The 18,598-nt window shown below is 42.2% G+C and overlaps 2 protein-coding genes across 29 annotated transcripts in view; one reads left to right on the forward strand and one right to left on the reverse strand.

Annotated features, from left to right (window-relative positions):
- LOC137410750 (uncharacterized) overlaps nucleotides 1-18,598 on the forward strand; it is a 660,974-nt gene that overhangs the window by 141,723 nt on the left and 500,653 nt on the right. The gene's annotated exons all lie outside the window — the stretch shown is intronic.
- LOC137431102 (complement factor H-related protein 4-like) overlaps nucleotides 1-18,598 on the reverse strand; it is a 160,252-nt gene that overhangs the window by 2,576 nt on the left and 139,078 nt on the right. For 24 of the 28 annotated variants that reach the window (XM_078781455.1, XM_078781472.1, XM_078781459.1 and 21 more), the window contains 6 exons: nucleotides 13,335-13,467; nucleotides 8,034-8,145; nucleotides 3,188-3,408; nucleotides 3,006-3,059; nucleotides 1,974-2,110; nucleotides 1,804-1,881 (listed from right to left, as the gene is read on the reverse strand). In XM_078781455.1, coding sequence (XP_078637581.1) covers nucleotides 1,804-1,881; nucleotides 1,974-2,110; nucleotides 3,006-3,059; nucleotides 3,188-3,408; nucleotides 8,034-8,145; nucleotides 13,335-13,467 — 735 coding nt within the window. Of the gene's footprint in view, nucleotides 1-1,803; nucleotides 1,882-1,973; nucleotides 2,111-3,005; nucleotides 3,060-3,187; nucleotides 3,409-4,186; nucleotides 7,618-8,033; nucleotides 8,146-13,334; nucleotides 13,468-18,598 lie in introns of those variants that run through there. The other 4 variants (XR_013624054.1, XR_013624053.1, XM_078781469.1 and 1 more) reach the window with 3 other exon arrangements.

Genomic DNA, 18,598 nt, shown 5'->3' on the forward strand with positions numbered 1-18,598 from the left:
GACACTCCCTTCCTCGTCAGCACGCCACTCAGTTCCCGAAACTTCTTCCATGCACATCTCACTCTTGCAACCGTTGCCGAGTCTGATCCACCTTCTCCATTCAGCATGTCTCTGAGGTAGCAAAATGTCTGCGAACAGGATATCTAAAAAAGTTGTGGACGAATTTGGACGAAACTTGGTGGACCGGTTGGGTGTGTGACGAGGACTAATCGATTCGATTTTGGTGAAGATCTGAATATGGATTCAGATATGAGAATTATTTAATTTTGAAGTGATTCTTCACCATTGAGCCGTTCCAGTTTGAGCAGTTTCAGAGGTGGATTTTTAAAGGTTTTTATATGATCCAATAAGGCTGCCATACCACATGACATCATTGATAACAAACAATGTTTCCCATGGGGAGTCGAACACATATTTAAAGCTCCACATCATTCAGATAAATGCTTTCAGAGAAGAAAAAAATTGAAGGTTTTCTTGTGATCTAATATGGCTGCCATACCACGTGATTAATAACGCCATTGTTAACAAACTATATTTCCCTTGGGTAGTTGATCACAAATTTAAAGTTTAGCATCGATCAGTTGCACGGTTTGAGAAATGGGGATTATTAAAGGTTTTCCTGTAATCCAAAATGATGACTAAAATACATTGAAATTCAAGAACTTTTGGGACCTTAAATTGCACAATGACCTACTTATACTTGAGGGGGAGGATGATGATGGTGATGATGGTGATGATGATGATGGTGATGATGTCCACTCCTGCATCATCAGATGCATATGGCTGCTGAAGCAATTTCTTGACTATTGGGCACAATCCTGGTTGGGGCATCACTCCTACGCAGGGCACTCAAATAACTCATTCATCCCAGTAAGGTGGTTACTCATTTCACCAACCTCGGAGGGATGACAAGCTGAGTTGGTCCCCACCTGGTGTTAATTCAACGACTGAACAGGACTTGAACTCAGGATCCTAGAATCCCAAGCCATCACCCCTAACCGTTAAGCCAACACAAAGGCTATTGAGGGGGAGTATGGCATGAACAAACTTGAGTTGCACCACACCAAAGATCATATTAGCCAATTTGTTCACAATCCCCTCAGCAGTTCTGGAGAATAAGTTGCAAGTGTTTATGGATGGACAGACGATGCCCCATCCCATAAGCTCACCTCAATGATGTTCCAGGTGAGCTAAAATCTAGATAATTCAAACTTCGCATTTGTGACTTTTTTGCTACGTCTGCAACCGAAGGTAGACGGAGGTTATGTTTTCACCCATGTATGTCTATCTGTGTGTTTGTCTGTCTTTTAGTAGGACATCTCAAAAGGTTATAGATGGATTCAGACGAAACTTGGTGGACAAGATTTAGTCTGTGACAGGGACGAGTTGATTCGATTTTGGTGAAGATTCGGATCTGAGGATTTTTAAAGTGATTCTTATAATTGAGAGATAGGGCCAAAAACGATGTTTCAAAACGTTGGACGGATTGTGATAAAACCAAAGTACCCAACTTGGATGAGTTGGGTCGGTGACAAGAGCCAATTCGATTTTGGTTAAGGTCCGGATGCAGATCCGGCCTAACAGTAGGATACAAAATGTAAACTGTACTGCTTGACAGAAGTATGTGCTCTGCCGAATTCCATTCCAGTTGACTAATTTGATCATAACTTTAAAATGCTCGGGTTGTTTTTCATTTGGGAAATGCATATAGGCAATTTGATTTTCTCAAATGATTGTTTTACAATATCAGAAGAATCAACTCAAATGAAGAATGTATAAGAAGCATGTCTTTTAGAAACTTACTTTACTCTCCACAAACAACTCCATACAGTCATGATTGTCCCTTCCATCCTTCTCAATAAATGTGTTCTCCATGAGCACCTGCAGTTAAACCACACCAGCATCACCATATTGGTTTTATTTCTTCCTCTGAAAGGAGAACACAAACAATATGCAAGATGTGAACTACCCACCTTCAGTCGCCAGTATATCTTTCCCGTATAGCAAAGGAATAGTGATTCCCGAACAGCAGAACCGAGCCATGTGATCCGAGCTTCCCTCAAATGTTTTGCTCGAAAAATTAGTCTTCCTCCATCTTCCTCCTGCATATCTAATGCACAAAAATCATTTCAGTTAGAAACTAGAACGGTACTCAGTTGAGAGCATACCTCCACCTGGTTGGCCATATCCCTCAATGGTGAAGAATCACTTAAAAATTTTCTACTAGCTGGATGCGGATTCGGATTCGAATCTTCACCAAAATTGAATCGATTCTTTCTTGTCACACCCACAACCTGTTAGCAAGTTTCGTCCAAATCCATCCATAAGTTTTTGAGATATTCTGCTATGTATCGTTTTTGGCCCGATCTCCCTATGTTGAAGAATCACTTTAAAAATTAAATAATTCTCCTATCCGAATCCATGTTCAGATCTTCACCAAAATTGAATCGATTCTTTCTTGTCACACCCACAACCTGTTAGCAAGTTTCGTCCAAATCCATCCATAAGTTTTTGAGATATCCTGCTATGTACCGTTTTTGGCCCTATCTCCCAATGGTGACAGACAGACAGGGGTGCACACATAACCTCCATCCACCTTTGGTGGTGGAGGTAATCATCCTGAGAGGGCAAGTAGGGTAGGGTGGAGGGAGAAATTGGGACCACAAGGAAATATTTTTCAACTAATGCACCAAAAATTCACTAAAAAGGGTGAAACACCAAATGGAGGAATTTTCAGTACAAGGTACTTAAAGTCACGCTCAGGGCAATCATTCGTTGAAAAAAACCCCACAAAAAACAGAGGCCCTTTGGGAATGGGAATAATTAGTGGAAGATAAACTTACAACAATTAGGAACCAAATACTGATTTCCCACTTTAAAAGCGAACCTGATCATATTACATATTGTCCAAAGGACATACACACAATGCAATGTCCTGCTCGCACTTCATAGAGAGGAGGCTGAACTGTGGTCCTCGTGCTGATTATGTCAATTGGCAAATTTACCTGCATCCTCAGAAAGGGAAACGTTCCACTGCAGCGTTTGATTATTCTTGATACCTTCATTTGGATTGCAGAAAGGAAAGGAGAGTGGAGGTGAGATTATTACAATCTCAGGTACAAATAAACAGAACGTGTGAGATGCATTAGCATAGTGGTCGTCACATGACCAATATGATCATAATTACCATCGGGTTGGCATGACAGGGTTTCAGTCGGCCAACGAGATCCTCGACAGGTGATCATTTCAGATCCTACAAGTCGCGTTCCAATATTACACCTTGCTCTCGCCTGGATGATCAGTTGACAGAATCGATACACAGGCCTTATGACTTCGAGAGTCCCATCAATTATTTTGGGATCCCGAGGACAGCATTGGATCTCTGCCTCTGGTCCTGTATTTAAACACCTACACGAAGGGAAAAATCGACAGATATAGGAATCTTTTTTTATTTTTACAATTATTATTATTTACCATTATTACTACAATGACAAAACGGTGAATATCAAATACATCGATTGCGCTGCCATCATTTGTAGTGCCTTGTCGAGTCAGTTGGTGGTGTATGCTTCTCCTCCATCGCCTCGCTCCTCTCAAGCAACCTCACCTCAGATTCAAGACAAGGTAGATTGCTTCTGCCTCACACCTAACTTGGCTTCACGCTGTAGAAACTAAAGCTTTTAGAATCATTGGGATCTCCTGCGATTAAGATGATTTTGAGAGCCTTTCTCTCTCTCTCACCGCAGGCAGGTTGGTGGTCTTTCTGTCTTCTTCAGACTCCTCTCCAGCCTTGCTCCCCCGCTCTGTCTGTGCTTTGTCCCACAAATATTCCAGCAAAGTACACAAGATCTGCCAGCAACCCTCTTCTGGTGAAACTGCCAAAATCAAGACTCTCTGCTCACCTTCACTCTTTCATTCCTCTTTTCTCCCGCCTCTGGAACAAACTCCCTCACTCTCTTCAATCGCACTCCCCCCTCTAGGTCTCCAAAACAGCTGTTCACCACCATCTCTTGTCTTCCCCCATCACAAACCCTTGTCTTTTCTACCCCCGTTAATATACCCCAAATCCACCTTTTTCAAATTCCCTGTTTTTTCCCCCTGAAAGTCCTAGTAATGTCCATTTGTTTTATATTGTGTATCCCCTCCACCCCTCACTCTGCCCCCACCCCCAGACGTCCCGTCTCCCTTCCACATGTCTACCACTGTCCCTGTTCTCTACTGTTGTTGTGCTTCCCTTTCTCTCCCCCTCTTGTCTCCCGCACCCTTTATTATAAGTTACGTGATCTCTGTTTATGTCCGTGTTTTATGTGTTGTTCTTACACGAGCCTAGACTGTGTATACAAAAACATAGGGGCAATACCCCTGGCACTCACCTGGTAGACTAAACATTATACTGCACTAACTAAAGGTATTTTAAACCAATTTCAATGGTTGCTAGAAGACAGGGCAGAATGTAGAATCATACTAACATAATCATAAGACTTTAAACAAACAAAAAAATACCTATTTTGGAAGGCAAGCCACCCCATACACCACATTAGATCACGATTATTTTTTTTTAATGCCGCGAACAAACTTTCGTACAACATGGGTGATTAAGGTTGTGGTGAAGTTTCATCAGAATTGCATGTGTAGTTTCTGAGAAGAAAGCAAATACCTATTTTGAGGGATCAAACCTGGATCCACTTTGACCCCCTTGGATCCCAATTTTTTTTTTTTATGCCGTGAACAAATTAGTCACAACACGACAAATATAATTTGTGCCAAATTTGGTCGCAATCCCCATCAGTGGTTTCGGAGAAGAAGTTTCAAGTGTTTACGGGGACGGACGGACGGACGACCCGCCATCGCATAAGCTCCGTGAACTGCACACCAGGTGAGCTAAAAAAGGCAGAATGGCTCAACTGAATGTTTACCTCCAAATCTCGTGCAACCAAAATTAACCAACGCATCCTGTTCTGTCCCCACCTTTGTTGTTCATAACCGAAAAGCAATCACACTCATAGTAAGGGCATTTTATGAGATATTTCACAAATCTGTGAACTAAATTGTTACCAAAAAATTTCTTCACCAATATGTTTGTAAAGGTGTGTAATAACATGTGTTAAAATGTTGAAGTTCAACTCCCGTGGGAAACCCAGAAAAAAAGCTGTTGAATTCGGGTACCGAAAAATTATTTTCGAGAATTTTTTTTTTTTTTAAATCGGCCCTTAAGTAACTTATGAGGGGTCAAATAAGGGTTTTTCATGATTCTGAGTTGATTGTTAACATTTATATTTTCACTTTAAATTTACACACAAAGTAGCTTTTATTTCACATACATATATAATACTCAAGAGTTATTTCTCATTCACAATGTCAGAAGTTTCAACAGTCATTGTCTATGTCTTCTTCAGACTCAACAACATCATGACTGCAGTTTCTGCATGTAATGCCATTACAGACTCCACAGGCCGAGATGCACGTGACCCCATTCTTCTTGCAGCTGCATCGCCGGTTGCTGCAATCTCCATGACAATTACAGCTCGTGAACTGCAATAGCTCCTCAGGAGCCGTGGGGTCCAGTGTTGGAACTGGCTCATACCCATGCACACCTATTGTCCATCCATAGTCACTGGGGTTCAGAGACATGCTCTGTAGAAGGATCCAGTCCCGGGTCTGCAGGTAGGCACGGAGTGAATGTTGTGCAGCTGCACCCTCTGTTGGAGGTAGAGTCTCTGGTTTGATCACCCACCCCGCTGCCCAGAGTGTGTCACCTGGAGTGAGGAGTGGCTGATCATGAGCCAGGGAGGAGGAAAGCTCAGCGAGGGGGAGAAACATGATCGCGTTCGTTCCTATCTGTTTCCTGTTCGTAAATGGAATAATCTTTACTTCAGTTCCTCTCAGGATCTTAGCTTTGTCGAGTGCCTTCAACTTCACCCGGGGGAAAGCTGCTGTTGTCTGTGGATCTGGCAAAGGTGGTGCCGGAGAGGTGACTTCGATCCAACCCATTGAGTGAAAGGGAGTGTTTCCGTGAATAGAGACAATGTTTAAATCTATATTGTCTCCAACAAACTGAGTGACTGCATTGTTTGTTTCCCCAACCTCCAAAAAGACCACCTGATCATTACTTGACAATTCACTTTCACTGGCTGGCACTTTGGCTGTCATCACTGATTGATCCTCAAGCACAGCATCAACCGCAACCTCATCATTGATCTGTTCATCGGTTTCCTCCACAATGGTGTCAAGAGTGCCAGAAGTATCTGGAACATCATCTCCACTCCTACTATTAAGGAAGCAGTATTTGTAGTTTTGTGTCTCCGTGTAAGACTCAGTGTATCCCAGCCGGTGGAACTTGTTGAGCATCCATTTTGACCCAAATCTATGATCAAGTTGTATGGCAAGCCCCATTTGGTGTGGCAATACTCCAGACCGAGGTCGACAGGCCTTAATAAAATTCTGCCCCCAAACGGCAACTCTTTCGTCTGTCTTGACAATCGGTCTCAAGAACATCTGAAGGCTTGCAGGAACAAGTGTCAGCTGACTATCGATGTCAGTCATACTGTGTGTGGTGGGGTATGACTTTGGACCGAAATCAATCAAGGCAATATCATTGGATATGAACTTGAGTGCCGTCTTTATGATCTGAGTCTTCTCATCTCCATGGTCAAGATTAGCATGATGCCCTCGCAGAATATTGTCGGTGCCATCTTTGAGACAGAGTACATCTGCCCTTCTTTCCTGTGTTGTGAAATACAAGGTGTCTTCGTATTTCTCTAGAAGTTTTATCTTTAGCCAATGCTTTGAAGAAGAAAGGCTCTTCTCTGATGACTGATCAAACTCCTGCAGCTTTTCATGGACTTGGTCCATGTTCATTACCCCATGCTCTAATTCTGAGTCTAACCATTCGCAGAATTCAATAAAAACTGCCTCTCGCTCCTCATCAATACTCCTCTGTCCTCTCTTCCTTTTTCCTTCCTCATCAGTCTTGGACAAACTGTCACCTCTCGCAAACATAAGTTTGCATCGCAAATGGTACAGTGTTTCTTCTGCTACCAAGTCGTTGATCCCTTCCAGGCGTCCAGTGACTTCAGTGCCCCAGTCATCCCCACGACTCCGTGCTGTCTTCAGCAAGCTTGCCTTCAGTGTATCTGCAGTCAAATTATCTGGCACTCTGTATTTCTTTCTAGCTTGTGCTGGATTATTTTGGTAGAGCTGGGCTGGTTGGTTGCAAAGAATGCATACATCCTTATACAGGAGGTCAACTGACTGTGATCTTCTAGAACTGCAGCCAGTTGATGAACTGAACTCACAAGTAGTGCGTCTTCTCTTCAACTTTGATGACTCTTTCTCTGCCTTTGATGCTTGAGCTGACTTCTTGGTGGTTGCAACAAAGTTGTTGTACAGATCATTTTTACACTTCTGGTGGTACCTCAGTTTTCCTTCCTTTTGAGCCTCCTTCATACGTTCCACAACAGTAACATTTTCGACAGTTTCTGCTTGTTTCAATAAAGTTGAGTATCCCTTTGGAGTTGCCTGTATGAGCCTTTCAGCTGGTGTATCCGAGCGTGCACAGATGAAGCAATTGAGCACAGGTGGAGTAACGTCTTCATCCATATTGCTAGACTCCATGTCCTGCAAAGTAGAAAATGAGATATATTTAGAAATTATTTTTCCACAAAGGAGTGTCTGTGGTGAAATATAAATGTTAACAATCAACTCAGAATCATGAAAAACCCTTATTTGACCCCTCATAAGTTACTTAAGGGCCGATTAAAAAACATAAAAATTCTCGAAAATAATTTTTCGGTACCCGAATTCAACAGCTTTTTTTCTGGGTTTCCCACGGGAGTTGACCTTCAACATTTTAACACATGTTATTACACACCTTTACAAACATATTGGTGAAGAAATTTTTTGGTAACAATTTAGTTAACAGATTTTCATATGTTTCCCTTACTATCAGAAGTCTTATGAAGTTGGATATTTGCAGTTTTAAATGAATTAACAAGAAAAGGTCGGAGTTGAAAAACCTGCATGGAGGAACTGACCTTATCTTATGAGCGTAAGAGAGATGGCGAGCAGCACATGACACAATAATCTCAAAGGACTTTGATAACCAGCTCCGAATTCCACCGTGATTGATCAACCATGATTTGCAACCTATGAAAAGGAGAGATGGGTGAACGAACTGCATGATAATCAACTGTTCTAATTTGACCTGAAATAATATATACATTACACTGCCTTATCTCACGTTTGAGCAACCAATGGGGGAAAAAAAAAGCAAAACATATTAAGTTATTATCAGTTTTTTTTCCAGAAGTAATATCAATGATGTAGTTCATATCGTACTGTCCATAATTCCCGTGAAAAAAAGATGTGAAAAATTTGCATAAACAGTTTGCTAATACAGTTTACATAAACAGTTTGCTAATACAGTTTGCATAAACAGTTTGCTAATAGTTTACATAAACAGTTTGCGAATAAAGTTTACATAAACAGTTTGCGAATACAGTTTAAATAAACAGTTTTCTAATTACAGTTTACATAAACAGTTTGCTAATACAGTTTACATATACGGTTTGCTCATACTGTTTACATAAACAGTTTGCTAATAGTTTACATAAACAGTTTGCTAATAGTTTACATAAACAGTTTGCTAATAGTTTACAAAAACAGTTTGCTAATAGTTTACATAAATTGGCAGGTGGTGGCAAACCTAAAGCCACAATTGGTATTCCCAGAGGAGATCTGTGTGACAAGGTTGCGGCCTGACATTGTCATCTGCTCAGGTCCAACAAGTCAGATAATTTTAGGGGAATTGTCTGTACCTTGGGAAGAGAACATGGAGGAGGTGCACAAGAGGAAGAGAGGAAAGTACAGTGAGCTGGAGGCAGAGTGTCAGGAGAAGGGTTGGCGAGTTTCTTGTCAGCCATTTGAGGTGGGGTGTCGCGGGTATATTGGCAATTCCTTTTCTGCATTTCTTGCTCGGCTTGGAGTGTGTGGTACAGAAAGAAGGAGGATGTGTGACAGAGTGGCCCAAGTTGCCTTGAAAGGCTCACTTTGGATATGGAGGAAGTTTATGGAGGCACGTCGAACGGTGTAGGTTGAGGTTGTGGGTGGTGGTTCATTTCAGCCTAAAGGGGGTAGTGACTGAGCGTGGAAGAGAAATGGAGGTGTGTGTGTGTGTGTGTGTGTGTGTGTGTGTGTGTGTGTGTGTGTGTGTGTGTGTGTGTGTGTGTGTGTGGTGGTGTGGGTGTGGTGTGGTGTTTTGCGGTTTTGCATGAATGTTTTTTTTGTTTGAGTGGTGCATGTTGTAAGGATAGGTGAGTTGGTTGGTTTTCCTTTTGGTGTGTGAGTGAAGGGCTGTGGATTCTGAGACTGGAGGCGGTTTTGTTGTTGTAGTCTGTGTTCTCACTGGCGCATCGTGGGGGTATGTACGCATCCAGGTGTAGCTGCTGCATGTGGAGGCGTATGTGCCTCTGCTGGCCCAGCTGACCGTATCGAGGTTGAAGGGCCGAAACGGGATGATGCTGAGCACTTTTTGGACCTATCACACAATGGTGAAGAATTACTTTAAAAATAATAAATATATATAGTGTCAGGATCCGTATTTGGATATTCACCAAAATCAAATGAATTCGTCCTTGTCACACACTCAACCAGTCCACCAAGTTTCATCCAAATCCATCCACAACTTTTTGAGATAACCTGCTTATATTGTTTTTTTCCCCCTATCTCTCAATGGAGAAGAATCACTGAAAATTCTAGAATCTGAAAGTAGATCTTCACCAAAATATATTAATTTCGGCCTTGTCATATACCCAACCTCTCCACCACATTTCATCCGAATCCACCCACAACCTTTTGAGATATCCTGTTCACAAACAGACCGACAGGCATGAAAACATAACCTCCACCCACCTTCGGTGACTGAGGTAATGAACACCTGACATATTGTAATATAATGTTTGTCCATCTAGTTTTGCAGCCTTGATTAGTTAGCCCTCTTGCTTTTCTCAACACAAAATTTGTCTTTGTACAAATACTGTATTCGTATTCATCTGGTCTGATCTAATTAATGAATCTAATTTAGCACTCTGATCGCACCATCCTCACTTAAACATCTTAAACTCCCTCACTCTCTTCAATCCCACTCCTCCCTCCAAGTCTTTAAAACAGCTGTTCACCAAAATCTCTTATCTTCCCCGATCCAAAACCTTGATCTTTTCTACCCCCGCTAATTTCACCCCAAATACACTTTTTTGAAATACCAACTTCTTTCCTGGAAGTCCTTGGTGTCCTTGTGTTTTATACTTCTCCCACCCCCCTCCCCCTTCCCATGCCTCCTCCCCCCAAGCCCTCTCCCTCCCACACATCTCCCGATGTCCCTGCTCTCAAATGTTGTGTTTGTGTGCTTCCCCTTCTCTCCCCATCTTGTCTACCGTTCCCTCTTTTTATATATCTTGTTTGTTTGTTTGATTTTTTTTGTGTGATAAATGTTAGCTCTTTCACGAGCCTCGATTCTGTATACAAAAAAAAAAAAAAATCCCTCAGCACCTCGGTGACGACCTCTTCACTCTGGATTTGCCGCGGCTTGTTCAATAGCTCAATCAGAGATTCCTTGATTCTAGATTCGCCTCTCGACTCACCCGGAAACCTGATCAGAGTGAGGGCAGCGCCGTATTGCTCTGGGAATCTCTCCCCTTTGTTTTCCCAGCTTACAGATTATTTAAGCAGTCTGTCTGAGACACGAAGGCATGTCTCTCCCTGCATGTAACCCTTCCATTCCACACATGCACCTCTCCTGTCCAGACAAGCAATTGTAGAAATCAAACGTAGTACAAGTATGTATAATGTGTATGTGAATTTCTACTCATGTGGTCATAGTCGTTAGCCCCGGGAAGTAGAAAAGCTCAATGGGTTGTCGTGAACAGCGAGCTGGTGGTGAAGTAGCACTCTGCTGATAGTTCCAAGGGAAACCAAAGAAGAGTGAAGTACAGTATTAAATCGCTACACGTTATCACACCTTTAGCTCCAAGCCCCTCGAAATTAGAGAGTCTGCGTAAAAACCCTCTTCTTCTTCATCCTCGTGCTTCCTCCTCACGTACTCAGAGTTGATTGGTTGTTCCTGGTTTAAACCACACCTGACTAACCGAACGTTTTCGAGGAGCGCGTCAGTATGTGAGGAACAAGCTTGGTGAATTGATTCTGCCCGCACCGCCTGTTCATGTAGCAAATTATGAATGTAAAACTAGAAGTCACCACACAATATCAGCCCTACATTATGGTTAGTGCCCCTGTAACGGTTCATTAAATTGTTCATTTGAATATTTCCTTTGTTCTTTATTGATTTGTTTAATATTTGTCTCTAATATGTAGTTAAGTGAGGTTGAAGTTATGTTCGGATGACCGAATATGTGCCTTTGGAGCACACCCCCTCCCTCCAATTATAACATTACGTCTATGTGAATATATTGGTTTGCTTAGTGGTGAATGCATCCACAACGTTGTGGACACTTGCTGTAGTGTCCTTTAAATTAACAATTACACAATTTATTTCAGACAATATCATACTTTGCATTTTTTTAGCCGCGTCACAGACGCTGCTCATAGAGTGCCCTCTGCTGTTGTTGTTGTTGTTCTTCTTCTTCTTCTTGTTGTTCTTCTTCTTCTTGTTGTTCTTGCAGAGAAGACAAAACCTCGAAGCTCCACCCATTTTGGGAGAGGCTTCATATAAACAAATATCCACCATTTTATTAACTCGCATAGCTTTGAGGCCTGTTTTGTAGGCCCGTGGTGTCTTCCTCTCTCACACAGTTTTATTTCAAATCAAATTCGACATATCATTTCATTTTTCACAGTCGCTAACATAGTTTTAGACTCGGTTGAAAAAAAACGGGAAGAAAATCCAATGAAAGTTGCCCTTTATAGAACGAAATGAATTCTCAAAGGCCTGTAACTTCAAGTCCATTGAGATATATATATTTTTAAATCGCGGCATGGTCAGGCATACACCACCCGAAATAACAGACGGGAAAATGCCGAGATATATATATTTTGTTTAAATCGCGGCATGCTCAGTCATACACCGCCCGAAATAACAGACGGGAAAATGCCGAGATATATATATTTTGTTTAAATCGCGGCATGCTCAGTCATACACCACCCGAAATAACAGACGGGAAAATGCCGAGATATATATATATATTTTAAATCGCGGCATGGTCAGTCATACACCGCCTGAAATAACAGACGGGAAAATGCCGAGATATATTAAAAATTCGTCCAGTTGATGACAATCGTCACGATGAAATATTTAATTTATACATCGTCACAATAATGTGGAGAGAGGAGCATAGCTTCGTTCACGTGTCGCCACATACGGGAAATTGCCGAGATATATATTTTTTAAATCGCGGCATGGTCAATCATACACCGCCTGAAATAACAGACGGGAAAATGCCGAGATATATTAAAAATTCGTCGCCACACACGGGAAATTGCCGATATATTTTCACTTTGCACAAAAATAATATCAAGTAATCGAATCAATAGGAATGTCCTGTGCCTATAACATCGACGTTATAGGCACAGCTCCATCTAGGCATTGTGTAACATCGACGCGGTTTTTGTTTTAATTAAAACTTTTTGTACTTGTTTAGCCTGTGCTTGCGAAGCGAAAAGCAGGGTTAAGCAGGGTTAAGGAAAAATCTCTTTGGAATTGAGGAGATAGAGAATAGGCCTAGATAGTTTTATGGGTTGTTTTGAGGAGGAACCGACTGAGATGGTTTGGTCATGTTGAAAGGATAGATGGGCACCTACATGTTGCTGGAAAGAGGGACATGGGCAGATCAAGATTAATCTGGGATTCTGTTGTATCCAAGGATATGAAACTTCTTGGCTTAGCCAGAGTGGATGCTCAGGATTGCATTGCATGGAGGCAAGATATTTGGGGGAAGGCTTTATTACAGGAAGAGAACAGATACTGCATAGTTGTTGAGACGAACCGGCTTACCCATGTTTGCATGGATAGGTCCAATAATATATTTATTACCTCTTGATGTGATGACCGCAAAAAATATCTGAATGATCCGATGCCCATCACTACCTCACGTGCTCATCAATGCACCTCCACGATATATTCTACACATGCTGACTCCATCCCATTTTGTTCTACCATGGGTAATTGTAAAATTGTTTTTGTGTTATTCCTCCATTCCATTGTTATTCCTGTTATTATATTCTGCATGTCAATGGCTCTTTGGTAATCGGTAAGTAAAATATATACTTTCATTCACATGAGAGGATGCATTCAAATCAGAGGATATAGGTATGCCATGATTCACCTGTTTCACAAATTGGTAGGTCGATTACTCCACCTGTGCATGTACGCTCCCGGTTGGGTGTACTGCCTGAATAGCAAAAGAAATTCACATTCTCTCCTTCAGGAACCTTGTAGTGGTAAGAACCACCAATATCCTGCATGCAATGAGATTACAGGAAGAGAACAGAGAGAACTAGAAAGCATCTCAAAATGCAAAGCCCGTCCACGACCACTTTGTACTTGAACTAACCTTGACGAAAACAACAGCAAAATCAATTTTGAAATGTGCAATTTATTTATTAGGGTTCTTCATATCTTCCTAATACAAAGGAGCGAATGCATATATGGCTATATATACTGCGCATATGTTTAACCAAATACGCATTAGCTCCATTATATTATATATGCAGTGGCCTGAAAAGTATTCACCCCTAGCAGTAATGCCACATTTAGATGAATTACGAATTGTATAGTTCCAAACAATTTTTCCAAATCAACTTTTATTCACAACTGGAAAGATCAAACGAAACACTGTTATAGTTGAAGGAGGTTACATGTCAGGAATAACAGAAAATAACAAAAACTCTATTCCTTTTTTTCAAAAACTTCCTTGGTCATGCTGATTCAACTCCTCCAGCATCCTCAAAGATAAGTACTCTCGGTCGTTTTGTCGATTTTTCTACTGTTTATTTTGCTGTGTCTGTATTTATTGTGTGCTTTTAGTTCGATTTTGTTTTAAAATTCGTGAAAATTTGTGAATATTTGTCAGACTTTTCATACCGGGTTATTTGAGGCCTACCCGGTTCCCTCGTTGTTGTGTGTCCACAATCGTTTTTGACCCCAAAATAAAATATGTTTGTCTTTTCATAACAATACCTACTTGTACCAACTTTGGTCAGAATCCCATTACTGGTTCACAAGTTATCGCGGTAAAAGGATTTTTCCCTAACATGACCTCTGACCGGTTCCTCTGACTAGATTAGCCTTTAACATCGTGGCCCCAAAATCGAATCGGTTCATCTTCACCTCATTATACATATTTGTACCAAGGTTGACTTATATCCGTTCAGCCGTTCTCAAGTTATCGTGGTAACGAAAACCTATCATGGACGGATGGACAACCTGAAAACACAAGTCGGCGGAGGCATAAAATTTCATACTTGGCCCTCTGCCATGCCGACAGGTATGTTTATCAAGCAGCCATCAAATTTCTAGACTTCTCTTCCATCTCTACTGTCTATGACATCAACTCACCCTGGGAATTCTTCCAAAGAAAATTGCTCTCTCTCATGTGCAGATTTATCCATGTCGTCTTCAGTTGTCATACCCTTCCTCCTGTCCATGGTACACTGAATCTTGTGGTGAGGCAGTTGCCATGAAGCAACTTGCCTTCACCTCATGGAAGGCAAATCCAAATGAAGGAAATCTCATTTCCTTCCACCAAGCTCGGAACAAGTGTGTCTATGCTCAGGAGAGCCAGGAAACAATATATCTCTACCCTCAAGTCTGTACTCTCAAACCTTTCTCCCTCCTCCAAATCCTGGTGGCATCTGGTCAAATTTGTTTCTAGTGTTTGTGCCGCTTCCATTCCCTCCCTTACCTAAAACGGCTACACAGCTTCTTTGTGTGACCCTTAGACCTCCTGTCAAATTTGAAGAGGATTTGCATATCAGGTCAATGAATATACAGGTACCGTCAGACCCCGCTATTCGAGGGGTTCCTGGAAAATGCTGCAAATTGTGAAACCGCAAATGGCGGGGCATTGGTTTCAATGGAAAAAGGGGGGATAGGTTCCCGAGTCACGAAAATCCACGAATAGAGAGGAACAAACCGCGAATGGCATGGCAAAATCCGCGAATGGTGAGGCAAATCCCTAGAATGTCGACGATAATCCGCGAAGGTTGATGAAAGTCCTGAAAATGGCAAGACAAAACCCACGAATGTCGGCGATAATCCTGCAAATGGTGAGGCAAATCCCACGAATGTCGATGATAATCCACGAAGGTAGATGAAAATCCTACGAATGTATACCGTGGCATTGTTTCAATGGGGAAAAGGGTGTCTATGCTCGCGGACGTATACGTTATAGGTTCCCGGCGGTTCCTGATTCATAGAGGAAATTTTTATAAAGTTTAATATGTTTTCGACCACAAATGCACATGATTACAGTTTCATGAAAAAATGCTTACACATTTTAAAAAACAACAACACCAGGTACCATTTCCAGTTTATTGAAGGAATGCCAGGCATTGTGGGTAGCTGCGGGATGGGTGAATAATCTACAAATTGTTTGTGGGGGATGTTATCAGATGATGCCATATTGAGCCCAGCTGCTAATTTCAATAATAGATTTAATGAAGCGTTTGCATTCTATAATTCGCGGGGTTGACTTGTTTACACATCTGGTGGAACATCCCCCGAAGCTCCAAATTATAGTGCGGCTAAAATTTGCGGCCGCGAAAACCTTGAAAACGCAAAGCACCAAGCAGTGAATGTAGAAGCAGGTCATGATCGCAGCTCGTAGATGTGTTTTTTTGTGTCAAGCTGCTTTATGCATGGCTGGTAAAAGATGGGTTTTATATGTGTCAAGCTAGCGGCTCGTGAAATATTTTTTTTGTGCCCCTGACAAACCGTGAATTCACGGAACACTGCCGTGAATAGGGGAAAAAACTGTGAATTCGCGGAACAGTGCCGCGAATAGAAAAAAACGTGAATTCGCGGAACAGTGCCGTGAACAGAAAAAAAAAAAAAAAAAAAAAAAAAAACGCGAATTCGCGGGACTCTTTTCCGTGAATAGAGAAACATGTCACATTTTATCACCCGCGAATAGAGGAACCGCAAATAGCAGGGTCCGACTATATATATATATATATACATTAATATATATACAGACTTGGCATTTAATATGGAATATTTTTTTTTTCTTGACTTGGGTTTACTTTCTTAACTCAGTATATCAATCTGGTGAGTTTCTTTTACACTTTGGTGATTTCTTTGTTAAAAGAACCATGTCACTGATTGTCTGTCACAGCAAGAAGTCAACAACAGGATTATAGCACAGGTGGCGTGGCAAAATGTACGGACAGGTGCATTTGATGATTGGCTTCACAGTCGGGTATACAAGGGTTGTTGCGTTCTGTATTAGTGGAAAACAACTGCTGCACATCTCCAAAAGTTAATGCCGCTTCCTCTGGAGATGGTCCGTCAACTTGACAATGCTGTTTGTCATGGAGTGGTGGCTTTACGAAATTCTGGCATGAAACAGCGTGCTATTGCTCGGCAGTATGGCATCACTCAAGGTCAGGTGTCAAAGATCCTGAAACGAAATGCTCAGAGGGGTGTCCCTACTCCAATACCGAGGCCAGGACGTCCCCGCAGAACCACAAGGAGGGATGATCGCCAGCTGCACCGGTTAGTCCGCAATGGCCGTACCAAGTCAGCTAATCGGCTTAGGGCTGAGTGGCAGCAACTGACAAATGTGCCTGTATTCAGAAGGCTAGTCAACCAACGACTGGTTCAAGCAGGCTATCGTGCCAGGCGTCCCCTGAGAAAGCCACATCTGACCAGACAACACCGCCAGCACCGATTGCAGTGGGCCAGAGAGCACCGACAATGGCAGCCAGGACACTGGAATCACGTGATCTTCAGTGACGAGTCTAGATTTCTGGTCTATCGTCAAGATGGCCGTGTCCGAGTGCGCAGACAAGTGCATGAAGCCCACAACAAAGATTGTGTAGTGCCAAGAGTCCAAGCTGGAGGTGGTGGGGTGACCGTTTGGGCTGCTTTTCATGCAGGGGGCAAAACTGACCTGTTTGTTCTGAATGGAAACCTGAACCACTTCAAGTACAGGGCCATTCTGGAAGAAACATTGCTTCCATTTGCTCGTGCAGCCTTTCGAGGAAACTTTGTCTTCCAAGATGACAATGCATGGCCTCATCGTGCTCGCATGATCCAACACTTTCTTTCTGACCGTGGTGTAGAGTATATGGAGTGGCCTGCCATGTCCCCGGATATGAATCCGATAGAGAACTTGTGGGCAGAATTGACGCATCAAATCGACCACTTGGACCAGCAGCCGACCTCTGTGCGTGAATTGCAGCAGGCTATTGTCACTGCATGGCAAGCGATTCCTGTCCAAACCTTGGCAAATCTCGTGAACAGCATGCCTCGACGTGTACGTGCTCTCCTGAATACTCGTGGGGGTTACACGAAGTACTGAACTGTAATTTTATTGTCCGTAATCCCAGTCGTAATTTAACTTTTGTTTTTGTTAAAAAAATTTTTGGCTAATGTGCAAAATAAAGAGCTACTTCTGGAAAACGTACAGAAGTTTAACACAGTACTGTCCATGAATTGAGTTCGATATCAGTTTACATCACTTTCAAGGATGAATTTATTTGTTTCGAAATGTCAAATGTGGTTTTTGTTTCTTTTAAAGGTCACATTAACAAAAGCTAGAATAATTTCAACATAATTCCAATGAACTTTTGGTTCTAAGACATCCTGAAAAGTAAGTTCACCCCCACAAAAAAATATTCCATATTAAATGCCAAGTCTGTATATTAATATATATATATATATATGTACAGACTTGGCATTTAATATGGAATATTTTTTTTTTCTTGACTTGGGTTTACTTTCTGAACTCAGTATATCAATCTGGTGAGGTTCGTTTACACTTTGGTGATTTATTTGTTGAAAGAACCATGTCACTGATTGTCTGCCGCAGCAAGAAGTCAACAACAGGATTATATCACAGGTGGCGTGGCAAACATGTACGGACAGGTGCATTTGATGATTGGCTTCACAGTCGGGTATGCAAGGGTTGTTGCATTCTGTATTAGTGGAAAACAACTGCTGCACGTCTCCAAAAGTTATTGCCGCTTCCTCTGGAGATGGTCCGTCAACTCGACAATGCTGTTTGTCATGGAGTGGTGGCTTTACGAAATTACGGCATGAAACAGCGTGCTATTGCTCGGCAGTATGGCATCACTCAAGGTCAGGTGTCAAATATCCTGAAACGAAATGCTTAGAGGGGTGTCCCTACTCCAATAACGAGGCCAGGACGTCCCCGCAGAACCACAAGGAGGGATGATCGCCAGCTGCACCGGTAAGTCCGCAATGGCCGTACCAAGTCAGCTAATCGGCTTAGGGCTGAGTGGCAGCAACTGACAAATGTGCCTGTATCCAGAAGGCTAGTCAACCAACGACTGGTTCAAGCAGGCTATCGTGCCAGGCGTCCCCTGAGAAAGCCACGCCTGACCAGACAACACCGCCAGCGCCGAT

The sequence above is a fragment of the Myxine glutinosa genome, chromosome 7, assembly GCF_964187855.1.
Source record: "Myxine glutinosa chromosome 7, kmMyxGlut1.1, whole genome shotgun sequence".
NCBI classification, from domain to species: Eukaryota; Metazoa; Chordata; class Myxini; order Myxiniformes; family Myxinidae; genus Myxine; species Myxine glutinosa.